Source organism: Leopardus geoffroyi, chromosome X (genome assembly GCF_018350155.1).
Source record: "Leopardus geoffroyi isolate Oge1 chromosome X, O.geoffroyi_Oge1_pat1.0, whole genome shotgun sequence".
In the NCBI taxonomy this organism is placed as follows: domain Eukaryota; kingdom Metazoa; phylum Chordata; class Mammalia; order Carnivora; family Felidae; genus Leopardus; species Leopardus geoffroyi.
Genome location: NC_059343.1, coordinates 110,359,514 through 110,382,454, shown reverse-complemented (window position 1 = coordinate 110,382,454; position 22,941 = coordinate 110,359,514). Strand labels below are relative to the sequence as shown.

Genomic DNA, 22,941 nt, shown 5'->3' with positions numbered 1-22,941 from the left:
TAAGGAATTCATTTCTAACTAGAGTTTTGTTTGTTTGGGGACCTTTTATCATTAGAACAATTTAAGGGATACAAGATGAAAAAGAAACCATTTGTTTTCAAGGAACTTACAGCTGAGTTGGGAAGACAGGTGTGTCCAACAATTAATTATAAAACCAAACACTAGTTGAAGAGTTAAAGTAGAGGTAGGAAGATCCAACTGTGAAGGTAAGGAAGGTTTTGGACCCTGAACATTTCTCATTCATTGTGTTTTCTGGTTCAGAATCCCCATATTGGAATGCTAGTATGGGGTATGTGCATGTAGTTATAAGGATTCAGGCAAATTGAACCAGAGTTTCAACACATTCTGAAAGAGAGAGTTTCTATAGATGTTAATACCTTGGATTAGAACAAAGAAAGATAAAACAGAGAACCCATTAGTAAGTACTTATAGGATAACTTCCAGAATTCTCCTTTGTTAACTTTGATGGGGAAGTGAAACAGAGACCCTAGTTAGTCTAGACACCTGCCATATGAGGAAGTGTGTGCTGATTGGTTTACTTGTGGGGGTGGGGGGTACTAGCATCATCTTACATAGCCTATTTAGCAACCTGCTCTTATTTTTCATTAAATAAAATATCTAGGTCACGTATTGTCAATGAGCAGTATTCCCTTTATAAGCCCTAGTTATATGTGCAGATGTACTAGAGGAACCCTAAGAAGCTGGCGAATGCATTGGGAGAATAGATTTCTGGAACTACAGGGGTGTCTAAAGGAGTGGAGATCATCTTGGAACTACTGAGAAAGGGGCTGGAATAGCTGCCATCTGTCTGGATGAGGGGGAAAGGGAGAGGACAGAGGGAGGAAAGCCAGAGGGAGGAGGCTGCCAAGGAACCCATGGGTCTCATTTCCCTGCTGATTGCTTCACCTAAAGGGCTTAAAATCTTACGAACTGCTTTCTAAGCCAAAGCAGTGTCGTTCAAAATCACCTCCAGGGATCGCCTTTCAGTGTCTAGAGCTGACAGTAGAAGAGATATCCAATACATATGAGGAAACAGAGGCCCAGAGAGTAAAGGGAATTGTCCAACTTTCTCCAGTGATTCAGCCTGTAATGGCACAATCAACACTATTTACCTGGCTTTTGTGTGTGGAGAGGGCACAGGTGAATCATTCATATACCTACATAAATGAAGACATTTGTGTACTTAAGACAGAGAACCAAAGGCTCGATTTTTCTCTTTTAGAGAATGCCTCAACTGGAGTTGCAAGCCCACTTTGCCTGACCTTTATAGCTCTGATAAAGGCAACCTTGATTCATGATGCATGAGCCCAGGTCTTGAAACCGATAAGAAATGGTTTGTCCATTGAACATGCAAACAAATTACTTTCCAAGGGCTGAAATTTAAACTGACATTAAGCTCCGAGAACATCTATATTTAATTATACATAAAGGCCAGAAAACAATTTGTAATCTTAAAATAGTAAAATTAAAAGAGAAGTCCCACCTATGCAAATAATTTACTGCATGCAATACTACCCTTTAGTTTTGCTGTCATCTGTCTATATTAGCAGAACTGGCTTCCCCAATAATTCCAGGGCAGCCCTGAAATATGAGCTTGGACTGTAAATCAGCAGTCAGAGCAGCTCCCAGGGCAGGCTAGTGCTGTAGAGCCAGGGAGTGTGTTGGCTTCTAACAAAGTTTGCCCCTCTATAGGAGGAAATAGAATGAAATACAATCTATAATATTGTATTTGTCTTAGGATGGGACTTAGGGGCCAAAATGTCGTGGGAGGAACACAGGCCAGAAAGCACAGAGATACGGGTCGTAAATTTGACCCGGGGCAGAATCAGACTGTTCTCCACTCTGGCCCTCAGGTCCCTCATCTATAAAGTGAGAGGCTTGGATCCGGTGATCAAGTTGGAAGAAGAGGGAGAGAATGTGAAATGAAAAGCATGAATCAAATAAAAATGGCTTGGTGATTTCTAAATACTCCTCAACACCCCTTTACCCGCCCCCCCCCCCACATACACACACTAGTTTTCCCCTTGGATTGAATATAGCCTGGGATTGTGGGAAAAGTACTAGACTAGGGGTCAAGATATCTGGATTCTCATCCCAGCTGTTTCTTGAACTCTGTGTTCTGGGCAAAGCTCTTTCTCTCTCTGTCTCTCAGTTTCTCCGTCTGCTAAGTGAGAGATTTTGGTCCTCATTGGTTCCCCACCAGCCGTGTGCACTCGTGATTCATCCGTGACTGACTAGGATTTCCCTTGGGACAGGGCACTGTGGTCCTGCGTGTTTTAAATAGCTTCCAGGGGGATTCTGCAGTGCACCCCCATCTCCATGGGCCCTCACAGCTCTGCCATTTTGGGCGATGAGTGGGAATGTTCTTGGTCCTTCTCAGGTCCTTCTACGGGGATTAGCCCAATGGTATATTCGGCTCACTCCTTCCCAGTAGAGTCTTTTCAGAGGATGGGAGGTTTGCACCGGGCAGGAGGGGAAAAGGCACAAAGGCACACTCTGTGGAGTCACCACATGACAAGGCGCCGAGACGCTGCTCTTAACCTCTCGGTCGTTGCCACGTGGGTCTTTCTTGAACTGTACGGGAACCTGATTAAATGGCTTGATTCCTGGCTTTTCAAAACTCCCGTCTCCCGTGGGTTGCATGCTGCTTATCAAGATGTGCTGAGGAAGCTGGTGCCAGCTTGAATTCTTTGTACCCAGGAGGCTGGGGCTGGCTTGATTCAGAGGTGAGTATGGTGGAGGAGGGAAGGCAGGCCGTTGCCTGTTCTTCAAACGTGGAGCCTTACAGACCACATGTGCTTGCAACGTGGAAATGAGGCACGCACCTCAGGTGGAGGGTGGCTCCACCTGAATTTCAGAAAGTGCCTAGCACAGAGAGCTCGACAAAGCGTAGCTCGGCCGTTCTTGACGTACAAATCCATAACCCTGCCTTCCCTAGCATCCTGTTCTCCAAGCTGAGGGGGCTGGGCTGATCGGTTGGACTCAGGGTCCCGAGGAGGTGTCCCAAGAGCTGCCTCAGAGGCAAGGAAGGTGTGGGAGGAGGCGATCAGGCAGGTCTCAGACCGTGTAAAGCACCCCTTAGGGCCTCAGGGCTTTGCATGGCTCCTATTCACACTGTATTCTAGGTCAGTGGGCCCCAAACTTTTTGATTATCGGGACTCCTTTATGCTCTTAAAAATCGCTCTTTGGAGCGATTTTGGGACCCCCCCCCCAAAGAGCTTTTATTTATATGGGATATATCTATTTTTACTGTATTTGAATTTAAAACTGGGAAAATCGCCAAACCACTTATGGAAAGTGACAAGAATACACCTATTACCTAGTAACATGACTTTTTTTTTTAAATGGAAATTAACTGATTTCCAAAGCAAAAAAAAAAAAAAAATTAGTGGCAATGTTTTATATTTTGTAAATCTTTTTGATGCCTGGCTTCATAGAAGACAGATGGATTCTCATATCAGATTCTGCATTCGAGCCGTTTTAATATGTTATTTTGGCTGAAGTATGTGAAGAAGATCCGGCTTCACACAAACATATTTGGAAAGGGAGGGCCTGGGGGACCTCTGGGGGTGGGTCTTGGGGACCGCCAGTGTCTTCATGCCACCCTTTGAGAACTGCTGCTCTGCATGAATGATGTTCCTGGGCTTGTGCAGTGCCCACCCTGTGGAGCAATACATGGCTGCTCTGCTCTTTTCCCCTCTGCCTTCATCTCATCCCCTCTTCAAACAGAGCAACTCAGTTTTTCCGTGTTTTAGGTGACGGAGGTATTGGAGGGTTTTGTTCGAAAAGAGGGTTCTGTTTCTAAGTGTTTGAAACCCACCACCTAAATGTTAGGTTACTGAAGACCCAAGGATTTGGGAGTTGATCGGGGTCATTGAGATCCTTTCCCTTGGCCTCCTCTTCCCTGAGAATACAAACCCCCAGACTTTGAGGTGGGGAGGGAGGGGGGGCTTTGGGATCATGCCTCTGCTCTTCCCAGGCAGTAGTATGCCATCTTGATAGTGACAGTCTCAGCTCAGGAGAGTGGCATCATATGGCTTGAAAGATTTAATGCCACCTCGGCATGGAGCTGACCTGCCCAGGGAGTGTGATGCAGGCTGGAGGAGAAGTGGATTCACTGTTTGCCGAGATGTCTGATCCGCTGGGGGAGAGAGGCAGGCCCTAAGGGCAAGTTTCAGTGATATACTTATGTGTTGTCATCTTCAGAGCTAGGCATTCATCATCATTATTTATTTCCCAGATTTATGTCCGATCTTTATTCCAGGGGACAGGAGCCAGTGCCAAATATCACAGGATCTAAGTGCCCTCGCAAGCCATTGACACCTCTTCCAATTTCTTGTCTAATAGAGAAGGCTGTGCTGTTCTTTCCTTTACTGCCAGAATCATTATTGATTTCATGTCATTTCTTTCATAAAATCATCTCCTGAGTCTCGCAGGGCTTGGCTTATAGCTGAGAATGTTCTCCGCCCACTCCTCTGCTGGGCAAGATGCTGTAAGTCCCACTGATGTGGGTCAGAAGACAGTTCCACAGCCATCCTGCCAACCTGCCCACTTTCCCTTCAGGCTGTGAGCGCACGCAGAGGTACTCCCAGAGCTGGGGGTGGGGGGTTGTGGTTCCCTCTGTCCTCATTTGCTTTGTTTCTCCCACCAGCCTAACCATTAATTAAGAGGCCCAGCCCCAAATGCCCAACATTAGGGTCAATCATTTGGGCTAATTGGGTGTCTCCAATTTAATGGAACTCGCCTCCGGAATAAGAAATAAAACTGAATCTCTGGGCGAAATTGGAACCCTTGTCATTTGCTGGTGGGAACGTAAAATGGTGCAGCTGCTATGGAAAACGTTTTGGCAGTCCCTCAAAAAGTTAAGCATATAGTTACTATATGACCCAGCAGTTCCCCTCTTCGGCGTACATATACACATACCTAAGAGAAATGAAAACATATGTGCACACAAACACTTGTAAATGAATGTTCATAGCAACATTAATCATGATAATGAAACAGTAGACTCAACACAGATACTCATCAGCCGATGAACAGATAAACAAAATGTGATGTCTTCACACAATGGGCTATTGTTCAGCCATAAAAAGGTTTGAAGTATTGGTGTATGCTACAATAGGGATGGACCTCCAGAACTTTATGTAGGTGAAAAAGCCAGACTAAAAGTGCCACGTATTGTGTGATTCCACTCATATGAATTATCCACATAGGCCAATCCGGAAAGACAAAAAGCAGGTTGGTGGTTGCCAGAGCTGAGGGAAGTGGGGAAGAAAGTGTGACCACTTAATGGGTATGGGTTTCCTTTTAAGGTGATGAAAATGTTTTGGAACTACATACAGGTGGTGGTTGCAGAACATGTGAATGTACCAATTTCCACTGACTTGCGTACTTTAAAATGGTTAATTTTATGTTGTGTGAATTTCATGCCAATAAAAAACATGCAAAACAAACAAAAAAAACCCACCTGGATCCCTGGCTGCTGCCCTCTCTTGGGCTGGCTTCACTCCTGAACGTTTGTGGGATCAGGAACCCAATCCTGGGCTGTGAACTCCTCCCGAGTGGAAAATGGGCTTACCGTAACTTATGAGTCCTGTGGAGCTGCTGTGTATGATGCATGGTCTTCCACACGGCTGTCCCCGCTGTTTGCTCATAGAAGGCAGGGACCATGTCTTGCTCGTCCTTGTATTCCAAGTGCCTTAGCACCTTCTTGGCACACCAGAGACATTCAGTAGATGTTTGTTGATGGACCAATTGGATGTGTTTGCTTCGTCTTCTTATTCCTCTCCATGTACCCCAGTGATGCTAGTTATAGACCCACCATAGCAGGTGCTCAGGACAGGTCTGTAGACTTGTCCAGTGGGTGGCGATGAAATTGTTTAGATGCACCTTATTTGGTTTTTTTTTTTTTTTTTTTTTTTGAACTTTGGATATCCATGCAATGGAATACTCTTTGGCCATGAGAAGGAATGCAGTACTGACGTATGCTACAACATGGAGGAACCTGGAAAACGTGACGCTAAGTCAAAGAAACCAACATAAAAGACAACGTGTCAAATGATTTCATTTACTTGAAAGGTCCAAAATGGGAAAATCCCTAGAGATAAAGTAGATCAGTGATGGGCAGGGCCTGGAAGGGATAGGGATATATGGCGGTGACAGCCAAAGGATACTGGCTTTCGTTTCGAGGTGATGAAAATGTTCTAAAGTTGTGGTGATGACAGTACAGATCTGTGACTCTACTAACAACCACTGATTTGTGCACTTTAAGTAGGTTGTGTGGTATGTGAATTGCATCTCAACAAAGCTGTTAAAAATTGAGATATATGTTGGAGGAGTGAAGAATAAAATTTGAATTGAAGACAGATGTGCTCTTGTTTGGGGAGAAATCTCTATCTGAGATCTAAAATAACTTTCCTGATATATTCAGAGGGCTTCTCCAGAGAAAGATTCTTTTACATTGGGCTTCCCTTACAGCAGCAACTCATGTGGGTTTCCAGATCATTACGTGCCTGATGAGGGGCTGAGGGCAGAGTAGCCAAAAGCCAGAGTGTGAAGGGCAACCACCAACTGTTGGGAGTTAGAGATTGATCAGAACGTCTGTCAGCGGGAAACCAGGATTCAGTTTACACAAACCTGGCTGCCTGGTGATTTCTCCACTGCCTATAGGATAGACACTGCCCACCTCCCCACCCCCATTTTGATCAGGAGGAATGAGCAAGCAGCCTAATTGATGTGCCATTTGGACAATTAGCAATTCAGCAAGCCCAGCTTCAAATAAGCAGTTCCAGATTCTTCCTCCTACTCCTGGGGACTAGCCCTACTACTTCAGTGCCGATCAGCCTACTTGAAGGAAGAGACATCAATATGCTGCTACAGGGCTCCCATAGTGGGGCTGAGGGGAGTTGTGTGTGCAGATGTGAAATGCCTCGTGCCACATACAGACTTCACTGTCCCCCTCGCCTTTAGGCACCAAGAAACTCCTACAGCATCATCCCACTTAACTGACAGTTTGGATGCCATGGTCAGTGGCTCCTTAGATCCCGGGCAGGGAGCCTCAGCAGCCTGAGGTGGCACCACCAGTTCGTGTGTGTGTGTGTGTGTGTGTGTGTGTGTGTGTGTAGCAGTTACAAAGCTGTCTGCGGTTATGAGGAAACTGATAGGCTATTCTGATGGCTCCCTGTGTGCCTCAGGTTCCAAGGCCAAGGACAGTCTAAAGGTGCTCCTGGGAAGCCAAGAACCAGGTGCTGGACAAAGTTTTGTTGGACGTGGGTTTGCAGATGTGTGCTCACCCGATTTGACTTACAATGGCAAAAAAATGAGCACATGACGACTCGGAAGCTGGAGGAACCTCCTTTCTCTTTGGCATGTGGCCAACAGAGAAAGGAGGGGGCCAAAACATAGTTGAGGTGAAAAGCACATAGGCTTTGGATTCAGATCAACCAAGTCCCATTGTCTGAATAACTGCAGGACCCGTGGCAAGTGGCTTCCTGTCTCTGAGGCTCAGTTTCCTCACCTGTACAAGAAGATAGGAAAGATCATCTCACAAAACTATTGTTCTCATTAAACAACAAAGCCCGGTCCTCATGCCTGGATCTCCTGCTGCTGGTTCCCAACTGGCCTGTTTACTCCCATCCCTCTAGCCCACCCCTTGCCACCTGCTTGATGTCCTAGGGGAGCAGCATAGCCATGGTGGCATGAACCGTGCGACCTTGGGTAAGTCCCTTCGCTCTCAGGGCCTATAAAATGCAGAGGTTGGGTTTGATGTTCTCTAAGGGTACCTTCCAGCTCTGACAGGCTTTTAAGCCAAGTCAAGGTCAAATTGTTGAGCGGCCTGGCCCACCATGCTTGAGGATGGACTCCATCGTTCAGCGAACACAGTTCTCTCCCAAGGCAACAATTCTCCTCTTACTACCGTAATTACGTGAGCCTGCTTGGAATGAGGCACGTAGTATAGCTTCTTCCTGTTTTTATTCCCCCCCTTGGTTATCATGGACTTTCTGGATTCTGTCTCCATTTAATTCAATCACACATCCGATAGATAAAAAAAATACAGGCATAAGAGCAAGAAACAGCTCTCACTTCTGCTCTAGAGAGAGAGGCCTGATCTGTTTGCCAACTTCCTTTTCCCTGCGGGCCCCTAGCCCACCCACTGCTGCCTGATTTATGTCGTAGGGGAGCAGCGCGGCCATGGTGAAGATTTACACCGGGGTTTCATCTTCAAATGAGCTATTACCTCTCTTCCTTGTGTATTCAAGTGCTTGGCAGTCATAGCCTGCAAGTTTATCCTGGAATTCAAAATGAAAAACGGTCCCATGAGAAGCTTAAAGAGAGGCGCGTAAGGAATCACTTCAGGGCAGTTTACAGGCCTGCACAGTAACTTGTTGGTACAAGTGCTGTTGGTACAGAGAGCTTGGATGCGGTCGCTCTTCCCTCATCAGTGTCTGGAGGAGGCGTAGCGCACAGCGCATGGGGGAAGGCACAAGGTACAGGGGTAGGGCATGTTGGATATTCCCACGTCAGCGCCCTCACTTACTAGCCGCGCGACCCTGAGCAAATTATTCCCTGGGCCTCGCCTGAGTCACCTGTAAAATGAGAAGGATGCCTAGTACATTTTAGTAGCTAATGAGCTGGGGTGCTGGCATCCTACAACTCTGGATTTGAGTTGTTAGCTGTGCGAGCCCCTCGGAGGCTCCAGTATCTATGCAGTGAGCACAGACTTTCGTTCAGGATAAAATGAGATAATTCCTGCAAAGTGCATGGTGTCTGGCATATAGTAAGCACTCATTAAATGGTAGCTAATAGCATGATTGTTATCGTTGGCCACTGAGGAATAATTTCCAATAATTTAGAAAAGAGCCCCTGTGTACTCGTCCCGATGATTTGGCAAACTTGTCTGTATTTTGTATTCTTTGGGGCAGAAGTGCACAGGGTCTTTCTGGCACCTGGTTTTGAAACTGCGGGTAAGACATCAAACTAAGAATCCTGCAATCATGGGAGATCTGTTTCCTCTTGAAAACAAAGGGTTTGCCCTAACCGTGGTTCTACACCGTCACCTTGAAACATGTCCAAAGCCCACGAAAATGTTGAGTGGCTCACAAGTTTTCAAAAAGCAATGTATCGGGGCACCTGGGTGGCTCAGTCGGTTGAGCGTCCGACTTCGGCTCAGGTCATGATCTCACAGTTTGTGACTTCAAGCCCCGCGTCGGGCTCTGTGCTGACGCTCAGAGCCTGGAGCCTGCTTCAGATTCTGTATCTCCCTCTCTGTCTCTGCCCCATCCCCACTCATGCTCTGTCTCTCTCTGTCTTAAAAATAAATAAAACATTAAAAAAAAAGAAAAAAAAGCAACATGTCCATTAACAGCGGGTTAAAAGCTGTGCTTACTTTCGTTTTTCATTTTCATTTCAGTTAGCTAACATACGGTGTTCTATTAGTTTCATGTGTACAGTATAGTGATTCAGCCCTTCGATACGACAGTCCGTGCTCATCACAACAAATACACTCCTTAATCTCCGTCACCATCATTTGGTTCTCTGTAGTTAAGAGTCTGTTTCTCTCTCTCTCTCTCTCTCTCTCTCTCTCTCCTTTTCCCCTTAGCTCATTTGTTTTGTTTCTTAAATTCCACCTATGGGTGAAATCATATGGCGTTTGTCTTTCTCTGACTGACTTCGCCTACTTGGTGCACGTTTTCAACAATGAAGTCCATTGCACAGATGTTTCATTTGCTTGATCCCAGACACCTAGATCTTTAGGAGCATCTGGATAACGAGGGGGGCACTTTTCGCCAAAATTGTGGGTTACGTTACATTCGGCAGGTTTCATTGAGCCCCTGGTTTGGGTCCTCTCTTAGGTATTACTGGAGATCACAAGGACATCACAGTTTTGTTGAGAAAAATGAGCCTGTAGGTTTGAAGCAATCAAAGGACAGTGGAGGAGCTGGGATTGAAACGGTTCTGTCGGCTCCCGAGCCCGCATGCCCTCCACTCCATCACATCACCCCTTCACGGACCTGCCACTTCACTGGGGCTGGCTTGACGGAAGTTTCCGACCAAATCCAGTGGCTCCTGCCATGCTTTGACTTCAGCAGACACGGAAGCTCCTTGCCTAGAGTGGCTGGCATGTTGGTCCAGAATGGTCCAGAATATACCATTCTGTGTGTCTGTACTGTCTGATCCTGTCAGTGACTTGGCTGAGTATTTCCTGAGAATGATCTCGACGTTTAGTTTAGGACTGGCTAGGTCAGTACGTGGTAGGGACTTTTTCGTGCTGTGTGTTTCAAATTTGTTAAAATGCGAGCACAGCAGTTACATCTCGCATTCGCAGCTCACCCTGCTTGTTCTGTGTCGGCGTAAGATACGTGGGGGTGCCACGGAGCAGCAGCCCCTAATGGAGCTTAACGTAAGGGGGATGGTGGAAATCCTCCCGGCTGAGTTGAGCCAGTGCTGAAATAGCATTCGTTGTGGACCTTCTAGGCCCCAAACTCTAAAATATGGAAACAGAATGAGAGAAAATAAGCAACACACACGCATTTATATTTATATTATAAGTGAGACTTTTTCAGGCCCTTATTAACAGAAAGCAAGCTCTGTTGTACCCCCGAAATCTCGACAAGGAACTCTTTCGAGAGTGGATGGTCAAGGTCCGTCTTTCCTTCAAGGAAGAAGTATATATATGACCAAATTGAGGAAATGCGTGGCTGGAGCCTTCCGTACAAATGCAGGTGTTTGCCTCTGAGGAACTCTAAAAGGTAGTCGAAAATCGCCGTCAACTTTGAGTTGATGGAGTCGGCCTGTGTCTCTGTGCCTTAGTCTATAATTCACCCAGTGCGCCCACATCATGAGTAGGAATGCTTTGCAGGAGGAAGAAGAAGCCAGATTTTCTTTGATGGCCCTCCTTTTTTTGTTTTTGTTTTTATTTTTTTGTTTCATTTTGCTTTGTTTGTGCGGTGGCAAAATATCCCTTTCACTGCTTTTTGAAAGACGAAATTGTCAAGTAGGTGCTTTAAAGATTCTTTCAGAAAGAATATATCGTGACGTAGCCAAGGACAAACCAGAGTTACACCCATTTCTCGCCAAAACAGGAATCCCTCGGTCTCCACATTCTTAATTAGATCAGCACTAGAGGGCACTCTTATGATGCCAAAATGGGAGAATTTTACTACAAACCGGTGGGCGGAGGTAGGGGTGATGTGAGGGGGCCGGTCCAGTAACTAACTTCAGACAACAGACAGTTTAGAGAAGACGTCCTAACAGAAAATTGACTGGCTCGCCAACAGATGAGAAAACACTATTTGAAAAGCATTGTGGAGCAGTCTTCCTCATCAGATCCACTTTGTTTCCCCAATGTGGTCGGTGTTTTTGGCAATACAAGACTCAGGTATTAGGCATTATTTCTCAAACGAGGAGAACATAAGGATCCCCGACTGTTGCCACGTGATGTAGCAGAAGCCTGTTTAGGCAGAAAACAGAACGTGAGAGAGAAGCTTAGGAAAATGTGTTTACAATTGAACAGCTGCTGAACAAGAAGTTAACATCCTTGAGGGGTTTTATGGCTGTTTTCCCATTTTTTGCAGCCATTGCTCTTTGAGATGTGTTCAGGGTTGTGTGGTTGTGTCTCCAGATGCAGGTGCCTGTTTGCCAGCTGCCCCCGGGCAGTTCTCAGATGGAGGCGGGGTGGGTAGTGTGTGTCCCCCCACCTTGGGAAAGGACCCATAGACTTGGGTCCTGGTCTTAGCTCTGCCACAGCTGTGTTCTGTGATCTGTGATGAGTCCCTTCCCCAGCAACACTAATGGTCCCTAAAGATCACCAAAAAACATCTCTCAGTGACTCGGTGTCTCTGGTTGATGATTGCAGAAAAGAAGTTTCAATTTCATTTGTTTATCAGCCACTTGAGATCTAAATCTAACCTTGGGATAGAAGGTGATTTATGCTCTCGGTAGAGATGGTACTCGAAGGATTTCCCAGCCCAAGGGGCTGATATACGCATGTTAGTTACTTTTTTTTTTTTAGGTTTAGTGCCCAGTCCAAATATAACCTCAGAGAGTTACCACATTTAAGCCGTCTCTAGCCGTCCCCCCAAATTGGCTTATTACACCCTAATTAGGTGACTCACGTCCTCCACACTGGGCACTGACCAGAATCTCTCTGGCCTGCCTCATGCAGTTTCCTGAGAAGCCAGGGGTAGGTCTGGCGATCTAATGGGAGGAAGGGCCACTGAAGACAAACTCGTCCACTCTGCCTTTGGTCCCAGAATTTCTCAGAGCAACTCAAGAGTATTTTTCCCTAGGCCTCCGTTTGTAAGAACCCAGGCTCTACTTCGGAGAAATGCTCCCAACTGAGTCAAATTCCTTATAAAGTCTTAAAATGTTGTAATGAACAAGGAGCCTTTGGGAACACACCCAATCCAACACCTTCACTGTGTAGAGAGGGAAACCGAGAGCCATCTTCCCCACGGGAGGATGGGCTTGCCCAGGGTCACACAGCAGAGTTGTCATGGGGACCTCAGTCTTTTGACTTTTAGTCCAGGCATCTTTCTAACCTTGTGCTGTGTGCATCTTTCCCTACACACACCGACTCCAGGGAATAAGAAATCAGCAGCTATTAACCAAAGAGTTTTTGACATAGCTAGAATAGCTCTGTGCCGTATATTTTATATATATATATATATATATATATATATATATATACACACACACATATATATATATATATATATATATATATATATAGTATTTCGGTGGTATAAACGGAAGGGACAAATCCTTATCAAAAATGTGTCCTCTCTAAATGTCATAAGACTGGAGACTGAACCATCAGAAGGTCATTTCTGTGGGTCTAAAAGACCCAGTATTCTTAATACTGTTGCCCAAAGGCAAGGGTAGGATTGAATCCCTTGTCAACTGGCAGAGAAAATAGGCCAGGAAGATGGGTCTGGAAGCCGGGTTTAGTATCTTGGGGGAAGGGGACGCTGTGGAAGGAGCAGTCAAGACAAACTCAGGAAACCTCCTCTAGTCCTCAGAGTAGCCTTGTGACACACACATTGGCCTTTCTACACAAGTTGTTTTTAGGTGCTTTCTGCTCTGATTGGTCAGTGCCCAAGCCATGTCGTGTGTTCAATATGCTGAATGTCATTACTGGCGTGGGCACTATACTTGTCCCCATTTTGTAGATGAAGGAGTCAAGGCTGAGAGCTTAAGGCACCTTGGCAGAGTCATGCAGGTAGTAAATGAAAGAACCCAGACTAGAACCAGAACTAGACGCCTGGGTTTATTCCATGGCCCCACACTACCTCTCAGGCTTGTGCGTGAGCAGAAGGCTGACGCCAAGCATTTTAAGACCAATAAAGCAGGGGCGCCTGGGTGGCGCAGTCGGTTGAGCGTCCGACTTCAGCCAGGTCACGATCTCGCGGTCCGTGAGTTCGAGCCCCGCATCAGGCTCTGGGCTGATGGCTCAGAGCCTGGAGCCTGTTTCCGATTCTGTGTCTCCCTCTCTCTCTGCCCCTCCCCCGTTCATGCTCTGTCTCTCTCTGTCCCAAAAATAAATAAACGTTGAAAAAAAAAATTTAAAAAAAAAAGACCAATAAAGCAGACAGGGAGCTTTTGCCTAGGGCCTTAAGAAGCATTCAGGCCTTTCCTCTGGCTTCTCCATTTCCCCCCACCAGTTTGAGCAGGAATTCTTCGCCTGGGACTTTCTGGGCATGGGACCCCTGTGCATTTAGGGGACCTGATTTAGCATGCAGAATAAGCTTTTTTCACTAGGAGATACTGAATTTGGCCTTCAAAGACTACATGACGAAGTGGCCTGAGGCACAAAAGGAGGTGGTGGGTAATTGAGCGATGGTATGCCAGATCAGACCAGGATGAAGTTGGAGGGGCATCCTAAGTGGGAACAAGGTGGGAAGTCAAGGGCACCACAACTCCAACTCGGGGCGTGGAAGTTGGCAAGAGGGTGAGGAAACCAATCCGGTGTTAGAAACCAGAGAGGCCGAATGGGCCGTTTGCTTGGCAGCTCTGGAGTAATGATAGGTAATTGGTTCCCACGGGGCGTATTATCTGCCGCAGATCTGAAATCAGACCGGAGCAATGTTGGTATGGGTTTTTTAAAACCATCCTTTGAGAAATCTGAGCATCTTTGCAGCCTTTATCAGGGAGCGTGTGGATCTTTCTGCTGATTGACAGTAATCACCAACAGCCCAGGCTCCCGGCCGATGAAGAAGCTGCATGAGGAGAAAGAGAAATGGTGGTGGGGGGGCGGGGGGCGGGATGGGGGGCATCGATTGTGCATCGGTTAGATTTCCATTTAAGTTTCCTTGCGTAACTTTTCCATCCTAAAGAACCAGCCGTTGTGTATTTCAAATAAACAAAGCAGTTTCCCCGGAAAGAAAGAGGATCAGCTGCATTTGAGCTCGGCTATTATTGTTTGGGCTATATTCTCATTGACACATAAGCTCAGAATGTTGGGCTCTGGGCTCTCTGAACTCCTAATGGCGTGTTGCACTGAGAAAGTGGCTAGAGATTGCTGTACTCTTAACTAACTTGGCCCCAACGCAAAAGGCCAAACTACTAGAGAATTATAGGAGTATTTGCCCAAGATCAAATGAGTCATTGGTAAAACCAGGATTTAGAAACCAGGGATCCTGACTTTCAGGCAAGGGCTCTCCCATATTTACATCATTGCAGCTTTTCTAGGTCTTAATTTGGATCCCTAACATCAAAGTGACTCGATAGCAGCTTTTTGTATGTGTGTGTGTTTCTGAGGCCCGAAGCAACTGCCCTGAGAATATAAATCCCGGGGAGTAGGTGTTATCATGGAGGTTTCTGCTTAGCATGAATCACCGTCTGGAGTTTTGGGGCCCCCAAGTCTGCCCCATCTTTCCAATGATATCCGTGTATTACCTTCATTTTCGCCTCTTCTTTCCCTGCTAATTTGACATTTACTCAGTAGCTGTCACTTGAGGAAGATTTAGTCACATCTTCTCAAACCCCAGCCCAGAGGATGGTTACTCTAGATGCTTCTCCATCCAGTGTCTGGGTCTCGGGCATAAAGACCACAGCTCCTTTTATCTGCCAACTGTTGCTGCTTTCCCAGGACGGGACTTGCTGAGGGGTGAGGAGTGTGATCTCAGAGTGTCACCAGTGCTGGCTGTTACAGAACACTAGAGCATCCAGTGACAAGAGCTCTATGACACTGCAATATTACAAAGCTGCCATTGAGGCACTTCTTGTCTTTACAGCATCGCAAAGCGCATGCACGTGGGGTTCTGTGGACAGCAAATGGCCCAGCCGAAATGAAGTCTGTCTCACAGCCTTTTGATGGCGCTTTGCACATGGAGAATTCGTGAATGCAAACAACGTCTTCTCCAATCAAAAAGGCAATTCTTTCTAGTACAGTTGTTGAATCCAATGCCATCGGATATGTTCTCAATACATAAGTCAAGACATAAATAAAATGAGGAAAATTTCTTTTCTAGGACTAATAACACACAGTATATTTCTGTGGAAGTCTTCTCCAAGAACTTGGCTTAAAAAAATCTTCCACGAGGTTGTAAATTACATGAAGGCAGGGATTTGTGTCTGTTCTATTCACTGCTGTGTCCTCAATACCTAGCAATAATGCCTATCACATAGTAAATGTTAAACGTTTGGTGGGATGATTTTTTATTAAATGTATTTGACATACAGCATTGTATAAATTCGATGTGTACAATGTGTTAATTTAATACATTTATATGTATTGTAATATGATTGCCACTATAGTGATATTTAGCACCTCTGTCACGTTGTACCATTACCTTTTCTTTTTATTAAAGACTCCTTTTAAAAGATTCCATTTGAGAACCTTCCCAAAGTGTGTGTGTGTGTGTGTGTGTGTGTGTGTGTGTGAATGTAAAATGGGTTCATAAAGTTAATTCACTTTTTCTAATCAGTATGTTTTCCCTTTTTTCTTTTTTTTACATATTCCTTCCATGGCCTTTGATTCACTTCTGATGACTGCCTTCCCTTTTGATTGATGCACCTGTAACATCTTCCTGGATTACCATTGAATATTCCATCTCTGGCAATCTGGATTCCCAGGTAAGGCAATGAACTCCCAAAAGTCTTCTCAGTGCAATCACCAGGCAAACTTTCATAGGCAGTGGGGAAATTTATGTAGAAATTTTTTTTTAATCTCAAGAGATAATAGTCCCCCTGATTGATGGTAAATTTGGTCCGGTCCCCAGATAAATCAATTCTGTACATACTTCTAGTATTTGAGGATTTCTATTAGTGCCGCAGAACAGAAAATGATGGTTTGGGAATGTGCTACCTATTTGACTTTAGAATTTTCTGGTACTAAGAATCAACATACAGCTTTATGTTTCCTTATTGTTGGTTGCTTTTCTTTTAATTTTTCACCCAAAGTTGTGTTGTTTTTTGTTCATGAGGCTGAGTTCAGTGGAAGAGGTCCTAGCCTCCCTTAACTGTGTAGGGAAGCTAAGTCATGGGGTAGGTCAGAACACTCTAGATTGCCTCTTTCTTGCGACTGGAATGGAAGAGGAGCACATCGGGCCTCGGATGGTAAGTCAGCTAACGGGGGTGTCTTGTTTAACAGAGCTTTTGTCAAGCTCACCAAGTACATCACTTTTGTTTCCCATAATGTTAGCTTCTCCAGCGATCTTAACAACTCACAGAACCGGAGAAGGGGGGCTTAGCCACACCGGGAACCCACGAGAAGAGTCTTATATTGCTTCCCAAATGATGATGCAAAGGCTCTGCTCCTAGTCCTGCAATTCAAAGTTTCTATTAACTCACTTCTAAAGCCTCCAGACATTCCATGTGAAGAAGCACTTCTCCCAAGAAAGTGTACAGGCTGTATAACTTGTTTTTGGACACAAATGTGTTATTACATTGTAATATCCCTTGTTCTGGCTTAATTCACAGCGAAAAGCTAATTGAGTTCCCCTTGAACCCTCAGATTAGCAAATGACCTGTGCGCAAATTCCCTGCTAACACCAGAAATTCATGTAGTGGAATTAGTGTTTTGTGACTCTTAAGACATATATTAAGAAAACAACTAAGCATTTTGTTTGTTTGTTTTGCATGGAGAAACATTGCTTACTTTGGAGGATGTCTTGCGTTTGGGTGGAAGGGTCTAGAGTGATGATTTAGGTATCACTTGGTGTGTGCTTTGCATTTTCATCTGTTGGAAGAGCATCGGCAAAGGCTAATCGTTCTTTTCTTTTCCTTTTGTTATTTGTGTTGCGTATAGTCCTGATAATATGAAAACAATCCCTGCCAGTTCCTCATGGGTCTCTTCAGTCAGGTGTTTCCATTTTAGTGATGCCATAACATTTGCTTTGGTTTGGTTTTTGGTTTATTGACTTTTTGTGTTTTGCTTAGATTGCCATCATTTTTGTGAGGGGGCGTGGAATGAACATGACCCAGTGGTAGATCTATCATTCTCAGCCCATAGCCCTCCAGAGGTCAGGCTCTCACGCTGCCCTGCCCCTGTGAGCCCCCTGATTTATAATCCCCCACTCCTTGAGAGGAACGAACGGGGAGCAAAGTGGAGGAGCCATCCATGAGCTGTTTCCTTGCGGTTTGGGAAGCTGGAAAAATACACTATCAAAGCAAACTGGGACACTTTTGTTGTTTTAACTCTTCTCTTACCACGCTCTTGCTAGCACCTGGTTTTACTGTTCCTTTAACAGGTGGAGGATTTTTCAGATTCTAGATGCAGCAAGGTAAGTGACAATGTATTTCTAGTTCAACTGACCCCAAGTAAGCTAGAACGAACAGACTCTGCAGTCGCTTCTTCCTTTGATTTCAATACGATGAATAGTTAGGTTTTGGCTTGGACAAATGCTTTCCAGGGCTCTTTTTCTGTTGTTGTTTAAAACAGCTGAAACTACCCAGGCATGTAGTCTCGGCTCTGAAAGCTGACCTAGCGCAGAAGTGGGATGAATGTTCAGGGCCAGCACCCTAGACAGTTGGACAGTTGGTCATTAGCTCCTTTCTCTTTTTGCTGAAATAGGACGACACAGTAGAGTGTTTTGTTAAGAACGCCCCACCATCCACAGAGTGGTTTTCACGGTGCTTCAGGCACGCCTGCCTGTCGCTGGGCTGGTGGTGGTTTAGGGAACAGCTAGGTCAGCATTTCATTGAAGGGAAATCAATTATTTGAAAATATCAGGGTGTTTAAAGTGTGTAAATGTACGGACTTGCAAGGTAGAATAATCCCACAGGCGAGGGGCCTTTATGACAGGGACTCTGCAGCAGAGCGAATCTAATCAAACGTGGAAAGTTCCTAACTGGGGGGGAGGGTGGGTTATCGAGAATGCTCTAGGACAGCACCTGTGCAGTACCATCATATCGCCATGAGTGCTGAAGAGGCTGGTGGGAATCATAAGCTATCTTGTAAATGCGTGCTCTGGTTGCCTGTGTTTGGACTATCGTAGGCTTATTGGCACCAGAAATATTTACCAGTGTTTTTGCTTTCTCTTCCTATCCACCTGAATTCCATCCTATGCCCTCTGGCCAAACAGGTTAAGGAGCAAAGGTAGCCTTGAGATTCCTCCACTGGGGTAGATTCTCATTCAAACAGAATAGATGGGCCATTTCTTAAGTGCCCAGCTCGCGTTCGGGAGCTGGACTTCCATATTCCCATGAGGGCCTCAGTGGATTTGCTTGACAGACGAGAATAGTAAATTCGGTCTTTAATTCCATAGGCAGCTTATAATTGGTTGGGATAAATTGTATAGACACACATAGACCCCTCATCACATAACATTAGTATGGGAGGGCGTTTAAAGATTATAGCCTGGATGTATCATGGTGGCAAGGGCATTAGATTCTGCCACTACTGGTGGGGTGACTTTGCTCAAGTCCCATCTCTGCTGTGAGCCTTGATTTCCCCATCTGTAAAATGAAAGAGTGGAGGACCATTAAAATAACGGTCTGTAACATACAGACTAGTATCCCAGCCATTGCTCTTATGGGGGAAATGTTGAGAATGTTGTTTTAGTTTTGCTTTAAAATTTACTACATGAGCGAACCATGTATCTATACCGGTTTTGCTAGGTAACAAAGTGAATGCTCTGTTTTTATTATGGTTCTGATCAGTTATTATCAGAGCAATTTATACCTGCTCTGAGTTTGTGAGAAAGGGAGAGAGGTACAGATGGGGCGATGGAGGAGAAGCAGCTTTGGTAAATGTCGCTGGGGACATTTCTGGTGCTTCTGGGCGGAATGACGTATGAAAACTATTTGCAAGGCTAACATATTTTTCAACCACTAGTAAAATAATAAAGCAACAATTCATTTGGTAATCCCCCTCCCGCACATGCAGTTTTAGAAATATACAAGATTATGATGAGTTCTGCCTCATAATTAACAATTTGCATAAATGCTCGCTATTATTTAGTTGTCTGAATGGATTCTGTAATCCAGAGAAAGAAGGGAACAATCAGTGGAAGCCAGCCCAAATGCCTTGTATTATTGTTATGCACAGGCACAATTAAAACTGATACTAATTGTTTCAGACCAGAACCTCATTTGTTTTTCTATAGACAGCAAAAACATTAATTGCCAGAGTGTCACTCTCTCTCTCTCTCTCTTTCCTGTAGCCAGCCATGTTATAAGGTCTGCAGTGGCTTAAGCAAATGACTTGGCTGGATTTTCAGTGTATCATTTGGTGATGGAGTTTCCAAGTTTCTGTTTAAGTTAGCAATCAGTGGCTCGGACAACCAAAGACCATTTGTTATAATATTGCTAACAATAGGCCTCTATGAATTTAAGGAATAAAAGGGTGCTGGCACACCAGCCAGTTCTGCTGCTGCATTTACATTCCACTCATGATTCCATATCTTTAAAATGACTGGCATTAGACATGCATAGGAGAATCACAGGAAGTCAAGGCTGGAGGAGGCCTTTAGATCACCCCGTCAAATTCCCTCACTTTTCAAATGAGTTTGATTGTCAATAATTTGAATGTCAGCAACCACCACCAAATCAATGATGCCACACTTTTTTAAAAAGTTTCAAACCATTGGGAGCTATTACAGCAAATACATTTGAATTATAACGAGATGTTTTAGAATCATATAGCCTCAACTTATTTTCTAGGAAGCAGAGTCAGATATTTTTAAAAATATGCCTTCATAAGGTTGCCCGAAACATAGCCATGATGTTGATGGTGTGTGTGGTAAAGGAGATGTCCTGTGCAAAGCACTTGGCAGTAGGAAACGGTCAACCAATGTCAGCTCTTTCACCCTCGTGTGCAGATTACCCAGCTCACATCAGCACAGTGGAAGTGTTACTTCAGTGCTCTGAGAGTCCGTCTGTCCTCGGGTCTGACTCTGGTGCTGCCATTTTCTTGCAGTGTGACCCTGAGTGATTTATTTAACCTCTGGAGGCTTTCAGTTGCCTCACATGTAAAATGTAGCCACTTTATAGATCTGTTGCAAAAATTAAATTGAGACCAGGCATATCAAGTGTTTAGCCTTGCTCCTGTCACTTCATAAACCACCAGTGAGTGGTAGCGGCTCTTACTGCTGTTATTTGGCACACCCAGGACAGTCTTATTCGGTACTAATAGTTAATCTTAGGGTAGTTGGGGGTACGTGCATATACACCTATACACGTCCGCCTGTGGGCACACAGAGTCCACAAGAATGACATTGGAAGACTGCTTTCCTAAAGGTTACTTGTGACCACGGTGACTCAAAATCCAATGGCCTCTTCTCTGGCCTCAGTCTTCCCGAAGTCTTGGAGGTTCTGGTGCTTTTGCACATCGTCTTTTGCTTGAAAGCATTCCTAATTTATCTTGGTTCACCTCCTGTCTTCTTCTCAACACTTTATAAGTTTCCTTTGTTGCGATCTCCTTTAAACGCGCGCGCGCACACACACGCACACGCGCACATACACACACAGCCTCTCCCTCCCCCTCGGCCCTTTAAATGGAGCAATTCCCAAGCCTGTCATTGATCTGCTTCTCTTCTCTTTCTGTGTTCTCATTCTGGGTAACTTCATCTCCTCACATAGCTTCACCTTTCACCTCTACACTAATGATTCCCAAATTGACCTCTCCAATCCTTAACTCATTCCGGAGCTCCGGGCTAACTCCAATTTCCAATTGCCTGCTGAGCATCTCCAGGGCAGGATATCCTAGGAGGCTGAAGTGTAGTCTGGCTTTTGTCATCCTGCCTCAAGAATACAGACGGGGGGTGGGGTGGGGATCTAGCTTCAAGAAGTATTAAGAGTTGAAAACAAGGAAGAAGTGTTGGACATTAGCCTAAGCAGAAGTAAAAGTGGTCTAGGTTAGGAAAGTGGTTCAAAATGAATTTTCCAGGGAAAGCATGACAAGTAAACTGTGAATTTATGTTATTATGAACTTGAAGATGTAAATAGGCAGTTCAGACTTTAAAAGGTATGTGTTTTCTAGGGAGAAGGGGACAGCTTCCCTAGTGAAAACTGAGTTCAATTTTGAGGTGCTGGAAGGTGGGCATGTTTGAGGCAAATGTTAATTAAAAGTATCTTTCTAGGGACAATCTTTATGGTCGATCTTGCTTCAGTGTTTTGTTACACAAACATGCATGCCAAGAGGAAGGATGACACATTCAACCTGAAGGACGAGAATATGGGGAGTCTCGTGAGCACATGCATGCATAGATACATACACACATGCTGGGTCAGACGTGCCTGAGATTTTTTTTTTCAACGTTTATTTATTTTTGGGACAGAGAGAGACAGAGCATGAACGGGGCAGGGGCAGAGAGAGAGGGAGACACAGAATCGGAAACAGGCTCCAGGCTCTGAGCCATCAGCCCAGAGCCCGATGCGGGGCTCGAACTCACGGACCGCGAGATCGTGACCTGGCTGAAGTCGGACGCTTAACCGACTGCGCCACCCAGGCGCCCCGAGATTTTTGAACGTTTGAAAATAATTCTGTCAGAGGGTAGATCAATTTTTTTTTCTTTGATTCATGCTGTAAACATTTGCTGAATACCTAGTAGATGAATACCCCATACTCTCTGTGGACCAATGGGGCTGTGAATATAGAACATATAAAGGACCTGTCTTTAAGTGCCTCATACATTTTTCTTTAGTTATATTCGAGTACGTTGAGAGTCTCATTTGGTCTAGAAATACCTGCAGCATGTGACAAACTGTGCAATGAGTATAACCTTGCAGATAATCTTAATGACCAAAGAGGAACTTAAGGGAAATAGGACAGCGTTAAAGCAGGAAAGGAATGTGTATAAATTCGAATTAGAAATTGATTACTTCCTTTAAATTTAGCAAATATTGAATTACTTTGGGATTTTACATTTCCAGTTAGCTTTCAGAGTTTCGGGCCAGAGTAAGAATGATTATATCTAACTCTAAAACTTAATTAGGGCAGAGGGATAGACAAGTCCTGGTTAATGCGTATAGTATTGTTTGTGATTCTTTGTAGGAGACATCTTTGTAAATGAGCTATTCTTACAGCAGCTACTGACCCAGCCTATAGCTTTAACACAGGGAACAGTATTCCTTTTGAAGAAGGGTGACCCCATTCCCAGAATTAAGTACCATCCCTCCAGTTGAGTGACTGCCCTATGGAGTCTTCAGAGGCCATCTTGTCCTCCAAATTGTCATGGTCTCTGGCATCGGGTGAGCTCTTTGCCTTCGTGGGGGTACGCCGGCCTCCTCTTTGGAAATTTAGCATGGCCCTTTATTTGCAAGTCTGAATCCCAAGTGTTCTTGGTCCTAGTGGTCAATTTCAAAGTCCCCTTCATGATCACTCGTGGTTCCCAAAGATCCCTCATGGCATTTGTAATCCTGAAAACCTACTTTGATGCCCCAGAGCTCCTGCTATGGGGATGTAGATGGCACCGCTGCCTTTCGTTATGCCAGCATCTCCTTCGGGACTCTCATGGCACAAAAGCTCTCATAATAACACTGCACGTATTGACCGGGGTT

General features: G+C 45.0%; 1 protein-coding gene across 4 annotated transcripts in view; it reads left to right on the top strand.

Moving 5' to 3' along the window:
• HS6ST2 (heparan sulfate 6-O-sulfotransferase 2) overlaps positions 1-22,941 on the top strand; it is a 293,366-nt gene that overhangs the window by 195,172 nt on the left and 75,253 nt on the right. For 2 of the 4 annotated variants that reach the window (XM_045472487.1, XM_045472485.1), the window contains exon 3: positions 17,691-17,723. The exons of the other annotated variants lie outside the window; for them this stretch is intronic. In XM_045472487.1, the coding sequence (XP_045328443.1) occupies positions 17,691-17,723 (33 nt within the window). The remainder of the gene's footprint in view (positions 1-17,690; positions 17,724-22,941) is intronic. 4 annotated transcript variants of the gene reach the window in all.